Source organism: Hermetia illucens, chromosome 3 (assembly GCF_905115235.1).
Source record: "Hermetia illucens chromosome 3, iHerIll2.2.curated.20191125, whole genome shotgun sequence".
NCBI classification, from domain to species: domain Eukaryota; kingdom Metazoa; phylum Arthropoda; class Insecta; order Diptera; family Stratiomyidae; genus Hermetia; species Hermetia illucens.
In genome coordinates, this window is record NC_051851.1 from 175,421,824 (window position 1) to 175,441,415 (window position 19,592).

The following is a 19,592-nucleotide window of genomic DNA, read 5'->3' on the forward strand; positions in this document are numbered from 1 at the left end:
CATTAACCTGAGAGCTGTTTCCAGGACCTGGTTGACTAGTGGTTCTTCGGGGCTACCAGCAGGGAGTTGAGAGTTGACTTGGTTCAGAAATAACAATTGCCATCCAAAGATACAATGGGGTAGTTCTGCCATCGTATTCAATTAATGATGAAGAATTGGAGACCATTTAAGGCTGCTTGGCTCATTTTAGTTTGACACTTCATTTTAAATTAACACATCCATTCCATTATTTTAATATCATATTTTATTTTCTTATAATATCAATTTAATACATACTTTTCTCTTCAGATTCTGTGTTTTCTTTCTTCTCTCAATGAAAGATCAATCTTTTAACTTTCATTAAAGTTTTTATATCAATTTTTTCAATTAATAAATTTCATAAGCAGAAAAGTAATGATTACTTTTTAATTATTTTTTTTTTTTCGAATTTTGTTTGCTTTAATTTTAACTTCTAAATGTTTCTCGTTCAGTTTTAATAAAAAAAAAATTGAAATAAATATAATATTATACTTGAAATACTCAATAATGTTTGTTTACTTGAAAGGCTCTAGAGATTAACATGACCAACAAAACTCCGCATTTTATTTGAATTTAACAATTTGTTATTTGATTATGAATATTGTGGAATTTCATATTTCATTTTATGTTACTTGCAACTGTTAATTATATTTTAAGCACTTTTTCTGTGACCAATTCAATTTGTTGATGATAAATATAGTTTTGTTTTTTATCTATTTCAAATTTATCTTACAAAGTTTGTTTTATGCATTTTAGTATAATTTTTGTTAATTTTCGGAAAAAATTTTCTAGTTTAACTTGACTCGTTTTCTTAGTTTAGTATTCATAATCTTTTTTCATGCGAGTTTTCCATTGTTTTCTTATTATACCCATTTAATTCCTTCAAAAATATAAATTTACTTTAAGGATGAAAAAGGATCTTTTTTCTTCTAAATATGAAATGTAAATCATATCCAGAAAAAGCTTGAAGGTTTTATTTAGCACTGTCTTTACAAGACAAAATAATAGATGATGTTTATTTATCTTTTTATATTCAATTGCGAGTTCTATTTAATGTTAAATGCCCGAGCTGAGTTTCATTTAGGTTCAAGCTTTATGAGTTAGTTGATTTCGGTATGAAAAGTGCCACAAAATTAACAAAAACCACAAAGAAATTTCAATGAAATGTTACGTTTTCAAAAAGTATCTATAAATTGTATCCTCATCTAAGCCCAAGACTAATACTCTACTATTGTTTTCAAAACTTGTTGGTTTCTAAGTACTGGCAGGTCCAAACAGTTTGGATGATATGATTCTTTGATAATCATAATTGTTTATATTCTTACCGTTATTGATGAGGTATGTTTATGATATTGTATGTCGGAATATTACAATATTTAAGTATTCAAGGATATAGTACTATTTCTGGAAAAAAGTGACAATTTTGTGAGTAGTGGACTGAGGAAGTAACAACAACTAATTCAAATTTGAGCTTTTATTACTATTAATTACACCACGGAGAGCTTTTAACTAAATAAATTGAACAGTCGAACAGAGAACCATTTATCGTTAGTTATCTTCAGCGGTATGACTATAGGCAAGTGGAGTTAAAGATTTTGTATTGGTTTATTATGTTATTTTTTAGTTTATCTTATTTTTTTTTGTTAATTGTTGTAGAAAAGCTTGTCTAATAATACACTCAATAAACTTACCAAAAATTTTGATACTTTTCAATATAAAACCATTTTAATTATTTGTGGTCTGGTGGTCATATTTGTTGATATTTAGTTTCACTGAAATTTTTAAGTCTTTAATTTCATACTGGATTTGAAGAATGCTCACAGTGAAATCCAGTTGGTTCATATGATCATCCAGCAACGTATATTTGGATAAAAGACAATTGAAAATTCAATGAAAAGAGAAAAGATAATTGAAAATTCAATAAAAAATAGTTTAAAATTATATAAAAACCACGGAACCTGTTGAATAATTCGCAGAAGCGTCAATGTAAATGGTTTTTATCAAGCCAAATAAATTTGATGCCGCAGAATTAAATTGAAATATTTATTTAAATACTTTTTTGAACCATGTAAAATTTGGAAAAAATATATTACATCGTTTCCTAAATCTATTTAATAATTATATAATATCTACGCATAAGGACAATACCAAGTTAAAAAAATATCAACAAAAAGAGAAGATAAGCAACAATAAACAAAGGATAAACGCAAAATATTATAAAATTACAGAGAGGAGTGATTTTTATTTCAAAATATCTACTAATTATCATATTCCTATTTAAGATCATCATAATAACTGCTTTTTTTTTTATACAATCATAGCAAGTGCCTTCTTGTCACCATTTTAAATTTTTATTTCTTGACTAGATTCGCTATCCTTAGAAATTTACTTTGTGATTGCACACCGCCATTCTGTTGATTGGCTGTTGAGTTGTTGATGGTGGTTGTTTGTTGATTTTGATTTGTAAAATCACTTGGTGTTTCAGTAGTAGTAGACGAGGTTTTCTCATTCAATTTCGACTGTTCCTTGGCTCCTCTGCAGGAAAAATTCATAAAACAAATGGAACTTCATTAAAATTTCGTTCAAAATGAAATTTCAAAAGGGATCTAACCTGTTTGCTTTTCTACAAATTCAATTGCAACAACATCTACTTTTACACTGAGTTAGTAAATAGGCGAACCAATTGAGCCACAACTTACAGGTATCGTGTCAAATCCTCAATGTCAACTAGCATTGAATCCTGTCCCATATGTAGGTCATCACGTTCCATTAGGAATTGGACGAGTTGTTCGTTGAGACGTTCGATTTGGGTGTGAAGGTCATTCACGATAATCTGTAGCTGAGCGATGTTCATATCTGTAAGCATTTGTCGGGATACACGACGTTTTTCAGGCGGGAATGGGACACCAACTTTTTCCATTGAGCTACGTATGACTTCGGTTATTGGTGATACTTTTTGTTTTTGACGCTCGATCTAGAAATGGAAGATGGGATGATAAATTCATGGTTTTCATTGCTTGAAATATCGTTTGTTGTGGTCAAGCAGTGCACTATAGGATAGACTGACGCGGAATATAGCTCCCTGGGGCCAACATATCCCTGTTTGAGAGTGAGCGGTGACTTCACTAGGGTGATGTTTGGCTTTCCACGGGCCAAGCCTCTTGTCTACCACGACCGTTAGTGAGTGGTGACAGCGACACCACCACCACCCGAGGTGGTCCTACAAAACGCTAAGGATCTAGACTGAGGAGTCGAAAGACACCTCCCCCAAACGAGGTGTCATGCGAACCGTGCCCATTGGATAGTTTGCAGTCGGGGGTAATTGACTGTATTCGAACGGAGCCTCATTGATTCCTGGTCTCCTTGGTGAGTAAGTTTGATGTTACTGTGCTACGGGAGGCTATGGCAAGGTGGATCTCCTAACCCCCATACTAGTGGGGATCAAATGAGTAATGCTACAAAATTAAAGAAAATATAGAAAACTACAACCAAACAAGCCGGATCCTCTAGCGCACACAAACTGGTTGGCTGAAGGTAGGCTGAAGTTTATCTCCGAAATACTGAGAGCCTGGCAATTACATCCAAAAAAGCAGAAATTGGGACGTCAAGCAGTAGATCCAAGGTCAGCATTGGTATACAACGAGGGCAACAACCAACAAAGACCATTGCTCAAAAAGCAGGGACAAGTAAAAGCACATCTGAGATCAATATATCAGGAAAGAAACACATCTTAGTGGCGCAGGTGCTAAACGGTACCTGCGTTATTTAAAGGAAGGTCTGAAAACAGAAGAGGCCCTTAAGAAGCCTCAGGACAGACCTAAGCGATTTGTATTGGAGCCAAGAAACCGGGGAGCAGGGAAGATTAGCCTGCATGAAGGGAATGATCCCAAAAAATCCAAACCTGAACTGAAGAGGGGAGAAAACCCAGGCAGGTAAGTGTGAAGGCAGAAATTAGAAAGCCATTAGCTATGCTATTGCTAGTCAAGGGTATTCGACAGGCCATACTGCCAAAAATGTTCCCTGAGTAGGAGCAAGAAACTATTGAAGGCCTTGTCGTCAGGCAGATGTGCAAGGGATGTGTTCACCGAGATACCGTTTCGACCAGGTCAAAATAAATACTGCAGAATGGCTTGGGATCATAGTTCTTAAATTGCTACGTTGCGAAGGAGCAGAACTGTCAACATGTGTTGGGGGTGATATACCAGGATCACATATGGTAACAGTCCTCTTCCCGAAAGCCGGAGCAAAAGAGACGGAACATCTCATGGACCTCCTAATCGTTCAAAATGAAGATCTCCATACGCGATTATGGAGAGTCTTCAGTAGCAAGGTGGAGGGCAAGGGTACACTCCTCACGATTGGGGTATCAATCCTTGGAGGCAATCAAACGTCGGAGTTGCCATATTAACCATCGATTTGGAAACATACCTGTGCACATGCACAGTGAAAAGTCGAAGAAAGACACTTCGGAATAGACACCGGGTCAAAAGCATACCTAGTTCCCGGTAGAACTCTTGAAAGCCATAGAGGCGGAAAGGACTCGATCAGCCAGGGAAGTAGACCTGCTGCCCAGTGAAGAGCAGAAGCTGGAGGACCAAGATCTACATCTTCTAGGGCTTAGGGTGGACAGCGATGCTTAGCAAAGTGCCATGTCGAAGGAGGAGTGTGATACTCCGTATCAGTATCAGTAAGACGGGGAGCTGCCTAAATCGAAGAAGATTGATATTCCTTCTAAGCGTTATCCCGGGATACCATGACAACGAAGTTTTAAAGAAAGAAAAATGAATTTGGAGCCAATGGGTAAGCATACTAGCATATTTCAGGCGGTAATATACGCCATAGGCAGATGTGCCTCCTTTAATTTCCAAAGGAACTACAAAGGCAGAACATTACCATTCTGACTAACAGCCAAGGAGCGATCAAGGCACTTAGGTCCAACCAGGTGAACTATAAACTGGTATGGGAGTGCCTTGAGAGACTAAATGTGTTCGGCGCGTTCAACAAGGTCTGGATACTTTGGGTTCTAGGCCATGTTGGGTTAGAAGGCAATGAGGCAGTGGACGAACTAGCTAAGAAGAGAGCAGGGACGCCAGAACCCTTCTGTTAAATCGGAAACGGGCTCATTGCTATAACATTAGAAAATGAAGAGGAACGGTTTAACGAACTATATTGGGCGGACTACCAGCAATGGAGCAGTCCAGGGTGCTTATTGGGGGATGCAAACCTATGCGCACAAAGGAAAGCTTAAACCTCACTAAAAACTATCTCCGAATCATAGTGAAATAGAAATAGGAATGGAGCAGCCCAGGGTGGTTATTGGGGGATACAAACCCATGCGCACAAAAAACCCACCGAATGATAGTGGGAATTCGCACTGGTCACTGTTGGCTAAACTATCACCTAGGGAAGCTAGGGACATCTACGGACACTGCCTGCAGGTTCTGTACGGAGTGTAATGAAGCCTCTATTCACGTGCTGGGACAGTGTCGGGCACTTGTACAAAGTAGGTCGAAGCATCTGGGAGAACACTTTATACCAAATGCAAGATTGAAAGATTTGGAAGTAGGGAATATACTTATTCCTACTTACTCCTAGCGGTTATAGGCTTGCTTGAGATACTATGATTAACAGCTACACTAAAATCAGTAAAAGGAGCACAATAGTTCTTTAAGGATGCGGTGCAACTTCCCCTTAACAAAATAAAAATAAGAATATAGTTTTATTTTAATGATAAAAGTTTAAAAAAAACTAACAAGCCTGCACTGAGGACTTCGTTGATTATTGTGACACCATCTAACGTTTGTTGGCCTAGACTTCGGGCCGAATGGGAGTGGCTATCCTGAGGGTTTCGACCACGTTCGAAACACAAAATGCTATGCTACTTTCTTGAAGCAAACATTTATTGGACTGGTACACTATACTTCAAACTGGGGGCTGGAGCAAGGGGCAGACCTAGCGAGAGAAGAAGGAAAGAAGATGCTTCCCCCTGGGTCCAAGGTGTGCTCAGGAGTTCGGATTAGCGACAGAGTTTTCACCACCATTCCAAACCATGAAGATGTAATTTGGCACTCAATGTAAGATGCGATCTACCGAATCCGGGGTAATCTTTGGGAGATACTCTAGATCCTTCATTGGTCTGTAACAAAGTGTGCAAACTTTTTCCAGAATAATTTCCTTTAAAATTACCATGGAGCATAGCGCGCCAGCCATACTTACGCCCTATCGTTTCCAGTTGGACGAAATTACCACCCTCCAGGTCTTCCCGAACCCTACACTCCTCCTTTGCTGTTCAGCTCCAGGTGATTCCAAGGCGACCCACTCGTCCGTCACTCTGGGAAAGTCGGTTCCATGCATGGCATAGCCAGCAATTTATTCATCGCCCTTTCTTAATGTGCGATATATCCGGTACCACTTTCGTCCTCTAATTAACACATCAAACGGCACATAGATCGACTTAGGCGTTTGAGGTTTTCTCAGGTAGGAGGATTTTGATGACAGGGGCGGGGGGGACTTTATCTCACAGCAACTTCAGAAGTTCAACCACGACCTATTCCCCCCAACTGCTTCATCTCGCAATTGGCTTGGAGAGCGGTCGCCTAATGTGAGCTCCGTCAGTAAGTGATTCAGCTTTGCTGACTTATTTAGTGACAGTCGCTTGATGAGGGTGCCCTTTAATTTCGAGTAGGAACACGTCGGTGACCTCAACGGATCCTGCAATTTGCTGGTATCAGCTTCAAAAAACTGAAATAGTTGGGAGTTCCAGTGGCGGCTACCCAGGACGCGGCTCCACGCCACTTAACAATATACGGCCCAATGAGCAAGCGCCATTACCTGGTTGACACAGACGCAGATGAGTCAGTTCTCCCGGTATTGCGGAATCAGAAACTGATTCCGTAACAACCTGAACTGGTGGCTGCAAATTCCTTAACCATACAGACTTACGGCTACAGGCAAGTAGACGTAAGTCTAGGACTTTGACGAACGTTCTCATGGCGTTTTATTGTAGAGGATATCAGTAGTTCCATATTAGGCGCAGACTTTCTAGGCTAATATGGATTGCTAGTGAATCTGCAGAATAGGTCTCTATGGATCCCGTAACTTCGTTCAGGTTTTCAGGAAAACTTGCCACCTGCTCTACTGTCAATCTTTCAATCTATTATCACCCCAGAGGCTCGCTGTTGCTAATAAACAATCCGACACACTTTTAAGGCAGGGTACTTGCAGACTACCAAATAGTTGTTGGTCTTCTCCACTATACATGGTCCCAAAGTCCAATGGCGAATGGAAGTCATGTGACGGTTACAGACGTCTGAATGCTCGGAGTCGGGATTTATCGCTGAAAGCCAATGTCAGCTGGGGGTGGTCTAGTGTGGAGGCGCTGTAGTGGTTTCATTTCTACGTACTACTCTCATGGACGCCAACCAACCTACATTTGATGTTGTTGTTGAAGTATCTGCATTTCAAAAATTTAGACCAAACCGTAAAGGTGAATCTGGCGCTGTCAAGGCCAGGGTGGCACCATTGGTAGAAACAACATGGCCAATATAGACAAATTAATCGGCACCTTCGGTATTCTGTTTGTTGATGCAGATAGGACGACTTTGACGGCCCGTCAGACTTATCCTCAGTTCAACATTTCTTGCCGCTCGTTCCAAATCCAGGCCACTTCGATAAGGTCTATGACTCGGTGAGGCAGAAAATCAGTATAATCGAGGTGTTTGGATCCAGAAGTTTTCGTATTCCTTTTTAATGTGTTCCGGGATAGCTTTTGCGATGGCAGAAAGTTCGTAAATACCTCTTCAATTGTTGCATTGAGGATCGGCTCTCTTCTTTAGGATTTTTACAGTCATCCCCTTCTTCCACTCACTGGGAAAAATCTCAGATTCTCAGGACTAATGGATGAATTGAAGGAGCAGCTGTGCAGAGACAGCCGGATCCGCGATAAAAAGCCCTCTGCGGGGTAACTAGCCATTTCATCCACAAAAGGTGAAACTTCAGCAAGTGTTCCCTCCACCTTTTAAGCTCTTCGTTGTCATGGACGCGCTCAGAACCACCGAAAGACTTACGACTACTTGTAGCGAAGTCGTCGTTATTTTCGGCAGGTTCGGCTTCCCTAGCCAGCGCAATAATGAATATCTTTTTGTCACGACGCTTGTCACACTTCACTTGTCGAGACTTTCCGCGGTACCGGAACCTACTCGCAGCCTCAATAAGGCCTAGTATTTTAGTAATCAATATTGTCAGCGTTTCTGCATTGTGAATTTTCGTTGATGGGTAACATTGCTCCTTTGAGATGTTTCTCGCCTTGGGCTGGACTTTCTCAGTTAGTATTTTGCCTGATACCGGTTTCCTTGACAAGAGGGGCGGCTAGCGGATGCAGCAAGGATTAACTCTATACCGGATTCTCCCTTACTTCCGGCAGGTTCGCAGAAAGAAGAAAAGGAGGGCTGTGAAGAGTCTTACTATCTTACCCTCGCTTAACCTCAGAGTGTCCCGTCTGTGTCGCTAAAATTGTCGCGGAAGTTAGAGAAGGCGAACATTTTGGGGAGGCTTGACACCGTAATCGAGAAGTATTCGCACTTTCCAAAATCCAATTCAATCCAATTAGTCCGATGTCGACACGTGGTAGCCGTTATGCTCGCATTCAGGCTCTCTTCCCTACTCCTCTCTCAGATTGGCTTGGAACCATCTGTGGCGTAGTCGGCGCCTTTCTTATATCAACATTAACTTTGCTAATACTGCTATTTGGATTGATTGATTTCAAGGGTGAGGCTTCTTTTCGAATTGTCATATTCCTCTAACTGAAAATATTTACTTGATTAACTAACAATAGTTGTTTAAGGACGCAGTGCAACTTCCCTTCCCCCGATATTTTCCGAATTTCATAGCAATTCTTACGTAGGTCGCCCACCAGGGTCGCAGCTAGAAACTTGGACTTATGTGGTCCTCGCCTTGAATTTCAAAACGACTTCATTAGTCTCTACTCCCACACTCATTGAGAAAGCCATGGGTTTGGGGCAACCACCCTTCACTTCTCCTCTCCTGACTTGTTAACCGTTTTGGGTATTCATCGTTTAGAGGAGCCCTTAAGATCCTTGAACTTTTAGTGCCAGCTCCTTTGTCTTCGCCCCAATCTCCGGAAAATCTTCGATAAACGTGTCTATGTTGTTCATTCCAATGTTTCAATGTTTTCCTCTAACGAAAGTCTAGGCTACTTATCTCAAGCAGGTGATTAGACTCGAGGTTTAATATCTCAATTTTCACATCTAAAGTGATTCCCTGCAGAAAGAGGCCCACCGAGGGAGGGATGGAAAGTCGGTTGGAATAGAGACTTTATTGCAATAAAAAAATAATAGATGGGACTCTCTTTGGCTCTGACCAAAGGGACACCTAAGTTAGCATGTACAACTAAAAAGACAGGCAGACAGAGATGTGTAGGAGGGGCTACTTCTTAGGCTGAGAAAGTGGATGCTGGTAATTGGCACAACTGTGAATTGTGACCGCGAGCTCGAACCTGAAGGGGGTAAATACTCAGTCTTTTATATATGTGAGAGATAACTGGATACCATTAGGGGTCGCGTTAAATTTCCGAAACTCAGGACTGGCGGTTTTGGTTCAGAGCTATTTGGCCATACTCGTAGAAAGCTTCGATGAAGATGGTGGAGTTTTCAGTGGGGGAGGCCCATTCGCGGTTACGGCCTTGAATGGACATTTTTTTTTAAAGATTTTCCCCTCCATGTGTTAAATAAAGAGAAGAGTAAAGGAGTAATCTCTGCTGAGGTCCTGCAGTCCAGGTTATTTTAGATGAGCCTTATACAAGCTTGAGTTTGTCAGATTGGGTCATTCTTCAAGAGCATGTTGGCTGATACCTTAGCTTTTCAACTACTTCTTAACCAAAAGAGTACCAAATATCAACAGAATATCTTTAAATACTCACCTCCATTTGCATATGCGCCATATCTTTTGCTTGTGCCAATGCCATTCTAGCTTCAATCTGTAGTCTTGCCTGTTTCGTGAAAAAATCCGCTTCAGCATCTTCATCACTTACAGGTGGTCCCAAGGATAGGGTCGACGGACGATTCATCTGATTATTGAATTTTTTATTATTAGCCATTGTGTGATTGTTGTTAGTAATCGTGTTGATGTTATTATTGACAATATTTACTGAGAGTGGTCGTGAATGGTACGGATTATGGGCGGACGATGAGCTACTGTAACGTGACATATTGCTGGAGTTACTTGTCGACTTTGATAGTTTCGGACATGTTTCAGAATCCGAACTGGGACTTTCTGTATCAGAGGATGCTTCGTTCATGAAGCATATTTGAAGATTCATTCCTGGAATTATAGGAAAAACAAAAATTAATATTGAGTGATTGAAGAAGTTTAAAAATTTGATGTGTTTTTTTGTGTACTCTGTGGTGTGTGAGCCTCCCTGGATACCGGATTATAAATTCTTTAAGAACTACACATATAAAAATCAGGAGGACTTAAACAAATGAAGGTTGGCAAAATCCTATTCAAAATAAATTTACGTATTTACTTAAACTCCTATTTATTGCTCTGTTCTTGGTAAACAGTTCTCCTAGAGGACTTAATGATCGATCCTTCAAGTTAAGTGAAGCCACTTCGTAATTTGCCTGCAAACATCTGCATGAAATGGACTCAGTTGAACCTTGCTCTAACGATAGGAGTGATGCAAGTTGACTTGGGGATGATGTTGCGCCGCATTCCAAGAAAATTGGAATGCATATGCCAAGCTAGTGAGGGATAGCATTTCGTAAAAAGGACCATTACGATCTGGGTGCTTAGAGACTTTGCTTCTCCTCCACTTCATCCCTGGAAAAGCAAACATATCCCCCAACCACTTAGGAAGTTAACTAAGTGCTCAAATGGCCTCCTCTCCTTCGTAAAAGAATAAAAGAAGACACCACAAGAATATGATATTGCCAAGCGGCAGGGTAAAAAGAGATTGAGGACCGAGTTAACGTCTCAGCATTGAGGACAATGAAACACCCATGAAGTCTCAAACCGAGTCTACTGACTAGAGCACTGGCAATACAAATCCTGGGGATTTCCTTTATAGGGAGAGCCTGTCTAGTGCCTCTACTCGAGCACAATACTCCAGTCTTGAACTACATAAAACAGGGTACTTCAGAAGCAGGGGGACAAAAATATCCCAGAGGCAGAAACTAATTGATCGGCAACGTTCAAGGAGGCCTTCAGAGAAGCACACATTCTTTTGCAAATGACAGCGGTGTGGACTTGTAAGCGAGGCGAAACTAACTCTGGAGCAGGGTAAGACGATCGGGGGAACTATTCTGTCCACGGAGGTGTGAACCCTTAACTTGGCCTTGATGTATAAACAGTGGATTGGAGGAGCTAGCGTTAAAATAAGTAAGATATTGCTTTGGATACCAGATACAGTCATTTTGGATGCAGATGGCCTGGAAAAGTTCCTGGTCGGTGCGAGAATGGTGAAGCTTATGGGGAATCAATGTATTACCCTCCTAAGGATAAAAATGAAAACAGATAAGATAAGACAAGAATAAGTCAAATATGAAGAAGCAGGAACCAAATATAAGTCCAGTGCAGGACTTCAGAAATAAAGCGCGGGAGTTTTTTAAAGTGAACAAGTGGGCCACCCAGGAACCACAGAGTCTTACTGTGACGTTTAATGTCGTAAGAGTGCTAACAAGATCCGAATCGAAGTTTCAAGCTTGGAGACTACCACTTAGGACACCATTGCCTCTTGATAGTTGAAATTTATTAAGGGGACCCGGAAAGGTATAGTATGTGGTAGTCCAAGGATCTGCACTAACATTTTTGCTGTAAAGCGCGAATATAAGGGTGAGCAAACTGAAACAATAAGGGAGGATAGGAGAAATTTTATATATAACTCTATATTAGGGTCCTATAGGGCCTACAAATAAGTTCTGTCGGTTTTTTCTTTAAATTTGAAGCTTTATTGTGAAAAATTGGTTATACATTCATTGTTCAAAGTATTGCCCATCACTAGCCACAACTTTCTTCCATCTTTCAGACAATTCATAGATATCATCGCGTCAAAAATTGGTCTGCTTGGCCACTACCCACTCATGGAGCCATTTTTTGAGTTCGTCGTAATTGGTGAAGTGCTGGTCAGCCAAGCCATGCTGCATCGACCGGAACAAATGGTAATCAGAAGGAGCAATGTCTGGAGAGTACAGCGGGTGGGGTAGGACTTCCCATTTCTAGATATGTTTTAACGGGCTGTGCAACATGTGGACGAGCATTGTCATGTTGCAAAATAACTTTATCATGCCTTTGCTGGTATTGCGGCCGTTTTTTCTTGAATTCGCGGCTAAAACGCATCATTTGACGTCGGTAGAGTTTGCCCGTCACCGTTTCGTCCGGTTTTAGCAGCTCATAGTATACCACGCCCAGCTGGTCCCACCATATATACAGCATGATCTTCTCACCATGAATATTCGCTTTGGCCGTCGATGATGAGGCATGGCCGGCGTCGCCCCACGTTGCCCGACGCTTGGGATTATCGTAATGGATCCACTTTTCATCGCCAGTAACTATTCGATGCAGAAAACCCTTCCTTTCTTGTCGTTGGAGCAGATGTTCGCACGTGAAAAAACGTCTCTTGGCTTCAGTTCATACGGAACCCAATTTCCGACTTTTCGGATCATTCCCATTCCCCTTTTAAACGGTGGGAAATGGCTTGCTGAGTGACTCCAAGTGTTTTTCCCAAGTTCTTCTTGCGTTTGCGATGGATCTTGGTCGAGCAATGCCTCTAATTCTTCATCTTCAAAAATTGTTGGCCGTCTGGGGCGCTCTTCGTCTTCCAAGTCAAAATTGCCACTTTTAAACCGTCCAAACCACCTCTGACACGTTCGCTCAGATAGAGCATGGTCACCATAAACTTCCACCAAAATGCGATTACTTTCGGCTGCTTTTTTCTTCATATTGAAATAATGACGTAGAAGTCCCCGCAAAAACACATTATTTGGTACAAAATTGGCCATTTTCGTTGATGAAAAAAGTAATATTGTTTACACTTCAATTAAATAATTTATACTGACGTTTGTGCCTATTGACAGTAGCTTTCCGATGAATGTTTGGAAATGTGGATCAATGGAATAAAAAACAAGCTACGCCATCTATTGTGAAAACCGACAGAACTTATTTGTAGGCCTTTTAGTTTAGTTTATTCCACTGCTTTGTTCTTGGCCCGATGTCAATCCTCTCACAGGACTAAATTACTGACCCTTCAAGTTAAGTGAAGTCAGTACGTAATCTTTTGCAAACAACTGCGAGCAAAAGATTCAGCTGCTGTAAAAATAGGAGCGAAGGTAATCGACTTGACAAAGACGTTGGGCCGCAACGTCAATTACGTCCTTGTCTCTAATGTCATGAATATCTGACGCTGCACTTTTAATAGGTGAGTCGTCTTTGTTCACTTCAGTCGTACTTTGAATGCACATGGCAGGCCAGTACGGAACAGTGTAGACATTCCCTCAACCACTTAGGAGGGCAGCTCGAAGCGAAGTGGTAATCAAATCCTAACCCAAAGGTAAATGGTGTTGTGAACAAAGGCCTGAGGAACCAGAGTGTTTATTCTCTTTCCTGAAAGGGAAAAACGAAGTCAACACGGGACCCCCACATAGATAAGCGACAGGGTGAAACGATCATGAGAACCGAATAAACAAAGCATTTATGAACCAGGGTGAGCTGAAATCTCAACCCTAGTCTACTGAGTTGATCACTCGCAATACAAATTCTGAAGAAATATTGTGGATACTATCACTTCCCGTGTAGCGATGGCCTGTCTAGTGGCGCAGGCGATCTTTTCCCGAGCTAAAAGCTGGAAAGAATGGAACTCCAAATGTATAAAACGCTCTCATTCGGAGTCAGAAACACCGCGGAGAGTGGATCATACTTCGAAAACTGGTGGACGAAAATATCCCAAAGGTAAAAACCAGTCGATCAACGACGCTCCAGGGAAGCCTTCAGAGAAGCAATCACTCTTTTGAAAATGATAGTGGCGCGAAGGTGAAAATAGCTCTGGAGTAGTGTAAGACAATTGAGAGAACTATTCTGTCAGAGGTATGAAGGTGTCAACCCTCGAATGAGTCTCTGTTTAGGAAGAGTAAAATTGTGAATGTAGGGGGTCGGTTGAAATAAAAAAGGAGATTGTAAAAAACTAGGGCATGAACACTTTTATAAGAAGAGCTTTAGGCCCGATATAGGGATTGTGGACAGACATGATATACTGGATAAATCGTGGTTTATCCACTTAGAAGTAGTTGTCAAGGACTGCATTATAAATAAGCACATGTCCACATCCGGAGATATACGACAATTGGAAAGTGAATACGGAGTGAGGGAGGTGGGAAAAAAGAAAAAGTGGGAAAAGATAAAAAAGAGAAAGAAAGCCAGAGGAATAAGTGAAGCAGGGCTTTAGAAGTCAAGGACGGGAGGCTTTTAAGAGTGAACAAGGAGGTTTCCCAGCAACTACAGTGTCTCAGTAGCGGGAAACAGATGCTAACACAGCTAAAAAATATCAGCAGCCCAGAGATCTACAGAGCGAGAGAGAGAAAACTGGAATAATAAGAAAGGATAGGAGGAATTCTATGTTAGGGCTCCATATCAGGACACTAAGAGTTCGCTGGGTAATGAAGGTGACATCTTCTCAAGATGAGCCGCGAGAAACGGGGAGAGCCGAATTATCTGCGCTACGCTAATAGAACTATTCTTTCTTGGTGAATAAAACGTATGACGATGATATTGAGGGAAGCTGCTATTGTTAGCAGGTAGAAATGGGATAAGTCATGTGCAGATTTGATGAGGAAGTCCCTCTAGAGATATGACTCAGATACATAATTATCGCGTAATTTCCAGAAATTGGTTAGGTAAAAAAAGTCGTGGAAGGACGGGCAAAATTTGCTACAAACCTTTGCGGATTTGGGTATTACACTAGCCAAGGTAGATTTGCTTACCTTTTGAAGTATAGGATTGGTTTAACTCGTTGGCTAAACATCCTGTTAGTGACAGGGATGGTCTGGCGGATGAGTGAGTATTACCCCAAAGGCACCATCAGGCTATTTTTCTCGGTTTTGGAAACGGAGGAAGCAACAATCGAAACCAGGATGTTTGGCTGATCCACCGGGGCTATTGAGGAGAAGAAATCCATAGCGGGATGGAAAATGTGGGCTAGTTGTCTTAGAGTGTAACTCAGGCAATGCTGTGACAGCATTTGTACCTCAGGAGCAAGTCGAATCCTGAGACCGGAGGTTTTGCTAAAGTGCAACGGAGAAGCTGGAGCCAGCGGGATACTTACGGTCTGGCATAATATTATATTTATTTCGATTAATCGAAAGTTATCCCTCGGAACATGAACAGTTGACATGCGATAAATACATCCCTCAGGTTTTCGTACTGGGACCCTGGTGGTGGAATATTATGTAGAATGCAGTGTTTAGCGCTTGGGTGTTGCTTGGTTTTAGGGGTGCCTTGGCCGGGGTTGTAGTTGCGGAAGACTCCGCGAACATGAACCCAGAAGAAAATGAAGCCATTCATGACATCAAACCATCGCCGTTAATGGTCAAACCGTGAAAGATGGGGCACGCGCTATATCTCACCAAAGGGTGAATGGGGTACACATAAAATGGTCCAACTGGCCTTGGCAAAAAGATCGAGGCTGTCTTTATTACTAACTGGAAGAAAAAAATACTGTCAACGCCCGGGCTACTGATCACGAAATTGTCGTAATATAGGTTCTCAGGTCCCAAAGCCATTGCGAGGCAGCTCAAGACTTGCTCTCGCAAACCATTCGAGAGTTGAATGTGGACGTGGTGGTGATAGGTGAACCGTACTGAAATTACGATAGTGCTACGTGGGTGAAAGACTCATCGGAAAGCGGCGATATGGGCAGCCATACAAGAAACAATGGCATTTCCGGGAGCCGGCTTTGCACGAGCGAAAGTCAACGGCGTCCATATCTACGGCTGCTACGCTCCTCCTAGCGTAACATTAGCGCAATATGAGGAGATGCTGGAAAGCTTGGTGTTGGACGCTATAGACCACAGTCCAAAAATCATTTTCGGCGATTTCAATGCGCGGGCTTTCGACGGGGGGAGTCGAGTGACGAGCACCAGGGGCCAAATCTTGCTTCAAACCTTCGCGGAGTTGGACATCGTACTCGCCAATGTTGGATGTATGCCCACCTTCCGAGGCAGAGGACTAGGCTCAATCGTCGATCTAACCTACCTCATGGATGGATTTATGGTCTGGCGAGTGAGTGAGCACTATACCCACAGTGACCATCAGGCCATCTTTCTTGACATCAGAAATGTGGGAGGCGAAACCCGAGTGAGCATCAAAGGCGGAAAAACCAGGATAGCTGGGTGGTTCACTGGAGCTTTCGAGGAAAAGATATTCCGGGCGGTTTTAGAAGGAGGTTACGACCCGGATAGCTGAGTGGTTAGAGCACAAAGCTATCGTACGGAAGGTCACGGTTCAAATCTCACTGGTGGCAGTGGGATTTGTTTCGTGATTTGACGTCGGATACCAGTCGACTCAGCTGTGAATGAGTACCTGAGTCAAAATCAGGGTAATAATCTCGGGCGAGCGCAATGCTGACCACATTGCCTCCTAGTGTACCGTTACGGTCTTGAATGAAGTGCTCTAACACACTTCAAGGCTCTGATCCAATATGGATTGTTGCGCCAACGATTATTATTATTACGACCCAAAGTGAACGGCGCTGGAAAAAGTGAGCCAGTTATGTCAGTTATGTCAGTTATGTACTCTCACAATGCAGCGACGCAAGTTCCATCACAGTAGGAAGCCAAGCTACTGGTGGAACCAAGAAATCGCACTGTTGAGAGGACCGTGTCTGTGAGCGAGGAGGCTTTGACAAAGGACCAGAGAGAAGCCAGAACATCAGCAGTCGGAGAAAGAATACCGCAATCTTCGAAGTAGCCTTAAGAAGGCTATACAGGAAAGTAAGAGGAATTCCTACAAGCAGTTGTGCCTTGTAGCAAATACGAACTCGTGGGGCGCTGCTTACAAGGTTGTAATGAACAAGATTCGTGGTCAAAAATCACCCCAAGTGACGTGCCCCCGACTCTTATTCAAAATAATTGTAATCGTCTTGACAATCCCCGGGGTGACCGAAGAGGAACTGTGGGAGATCTGTGGCCGAATTGGAGACAACAAGGTTCCGGGATTGGACGGGATTCCGAACAAAGCCCTGAAGTTGGCTGCTAAAATCAGGCCCGCATGGTTCATAAGTACATTTGAATTATGCATCGGTGAAGGAGTGTTTCTCGCTTAGTGAAAGAGGCAGAGGTTGGTTTAGCTACCGAAGCCCCGAACCACCTGGCGTACCCTCTTCATATCGCCCTATTTGTCTGTTAGACAGTATGGGGAAGATATTGGAGAGGGTGGTACACAACAGGCTGCTACTGTTCGTCAAGCTAGCGGGTGGTCTATCGGAGCGGCAGTATGGGTTTCGTAGAGCGCGGTCCACGGTTGATGTCATTGCAATGGTCGTGGACCTAGCCCGGGAGGCATCGGCCGCTGGTAAGTGTTGCGCGGTGGTAATGCTGGATGTCAGGAATGCCTTTAATGCCTTTAACTGGGGTTGGATTAAAGTGGGTGTCCCTGGTTACTTAGCTCGGATAATCGTGAGTTACCTTTCGGAAAGACTTCTTTGGTACGAAACGGACGACAGACTGAAGGGATATATTGTGATAGCATGTGTTCCCTAAGGCTCCGTGTTCGGAGGCGGTTTTTATTACCAATCGCAGGAAAAACAACACTGTCAAAATCTGGGTTGGTAATCACGAAGTCGTTTCAAAATCGATCATTCGATACCTGGGGGTACTGATGAATGCCAAGTTGAGCTTCAAGGGGACTATGCTCGCGCAAAGGCAGCAAAGGCTAGTTCATCTTTAGCAAGGATGATGTCAAATATTGCAGGGCCAAAATCTCTTCGCTGGCTGCTTATCGCAGGGGTGGTGAAATCCATCCTGCTATACGCGGCTCCTGTCTGGGCGTGCGCACTGGGTAACGCAGCGAACCAGAGAAGGGTAAGTTCGGTATACCGGCCAATCGCGCTGAGGGTGTGCAGTGCATATAGAACGATATCAGGTGAGGTAGTGTGTGCTATCGCGGGGATGATTCTCTTGGTCTTCTGGCGAATGAGGCCCACTGTATCTACCGGAGAAGGACGGTGAATCCGACCGAAGTGACTGCGGGCTTCCCACTAGGAAGGAGTTGTACAGGAGATGCAGCAACGGTGAGATAATTCCGAAAAGAACCGCTGGACCCATATACCGATCCTGTGTATTGGGAGATGGGTCGAGTGCAAGCATGGATAATTAAATTACCCACTTAACGCAGTTCCTTACGGGACACGGTGGATACAGGAAGTGCTTGCATCGCTTCGGATTGGATGAGTTTCCAGACTGTCCCGAATGCACCGCATGTTATTTTCCACTGTCCGAGATTCGCAAATGAAAGAAGGAGGTTAAACTATGTCCTCAACGCAGTAATCGGACTCCATAATTTCGTGGAGGAGATGCTGACGTCTGTAGGAAATTGGAGTGCGATAAGCGGAACAGTAACTGCGATACAGAAGAAGCTGAAGGAACTAGAACGAGCTCCGAAAGTGCGACGGACGTGTGACTTAGTTCCGCTGGTGGAAACCACAGCCCTCCTTGTGAAGTAATACTTCACGGTAGGATATGGGCGGAGAAGTGGGGGGAGCGGGTACTTGGCGCTGCAGCTATAGAAACTGTGCGAGACTCGAAGCTCAAGGATTTATTTTATAATTGAGAGACAGAGGTAGCCTACAAGATGAACGGTGGATTAACGTAGCTGAAATTTTGAAACTAAATAAGTTTTAAGTGAGTACGCAGAAAAATTTTACTGCCTTCCGCGGAAACATCTGCTCACAATGGGAGTAACGAAGAGCCAACATGCAAATTGTGAAATGAAGAGGACGAGGCATACCATATTATTCTGCGTCTTCCTGAAAAAGTGTTCGACTTAGTATCTTCTTAGCTTAGTAGCTGACTAGCAGGAGATAACTTACGTAAGTGAATTTCGGTAGGAGTTACAAAAAACTTGTTACGGTATGTTGTACCGGAATCCCATCATATACAATAAATCCTTATCCCTGAGGGATATTTCTCGTTCATCATTTTCAAGTCTTCCTTGAGCCTGCCTTTGTCAGCAAAATTTACAAAGCTTTAAAAGTGCTTCGTAACTGATTGGGGTGCTCATAGAAAGGTCAAAATTCGGCCTTAGGTCATGTCAGCCAAAGGTCCTTGCATCTCAAAACGCTATAGTCACTATTCCAAGTTCTCGTCCTGCTCATTTGGAATATCCTTTCTTTGAATGGTGCACAACCCTCTCTGTGCATTTAATGCAATCTGACACCCACTCATTGCTCCGGAAATATATCATTCAGCCTCAGAAATTCCTTCTTGTGTGAAGGCTGCTCTGATCAACCCCACGATGAGTGCCACTGCTCAATGTAAATTATAAATCCACACAGAATATAAAGTGCATTT

At 42.5% G+C, this 19,592-nt stretch overlaps 1 protein-coding gene across 4 annotated transcripts in view; it reads right to left on the bottom strand.

The window, feature by feature from the left end:
* Positions 1 to 225: 225 nt before the first annotated feature.
* LOC119650585 (uncharacterized protein DDB_G0284459) overlaps positions 226 to 19,592 on the bottom strand; it is a 268,771-nt gene continuing 249,404 nt past the window's right edge. For 2 of the 4 annotated variants that reach the window (XM_038053419.1, XM_038053418.1), the window contains 3 exons: positions 9,956 to 10,356; positions 2,718 to 2,992; positions 226 to 2,553 (listed from right to left, as the gene is read on the bottom strand). In XM_038053419.1, coding sequence (XP_037909347.1) covers positions 2,370 to 2,553; positions 2,718 to 2,992; positions 9,956 to 10,356 — 860 coding nt within the window. In that variant the 3' untranslated portion in view covers positions 226 to 2,369. Of the gene's footprint in view, positions 2,554 to 2,629; positions 2,993 to 9,955; positions 10,357 to 19,592 lie in introns of all 4 variants that reach the window. The other 2 variants (XM_038053420.1, XR_005249340.1) reach the window with 2 other exon arrangements.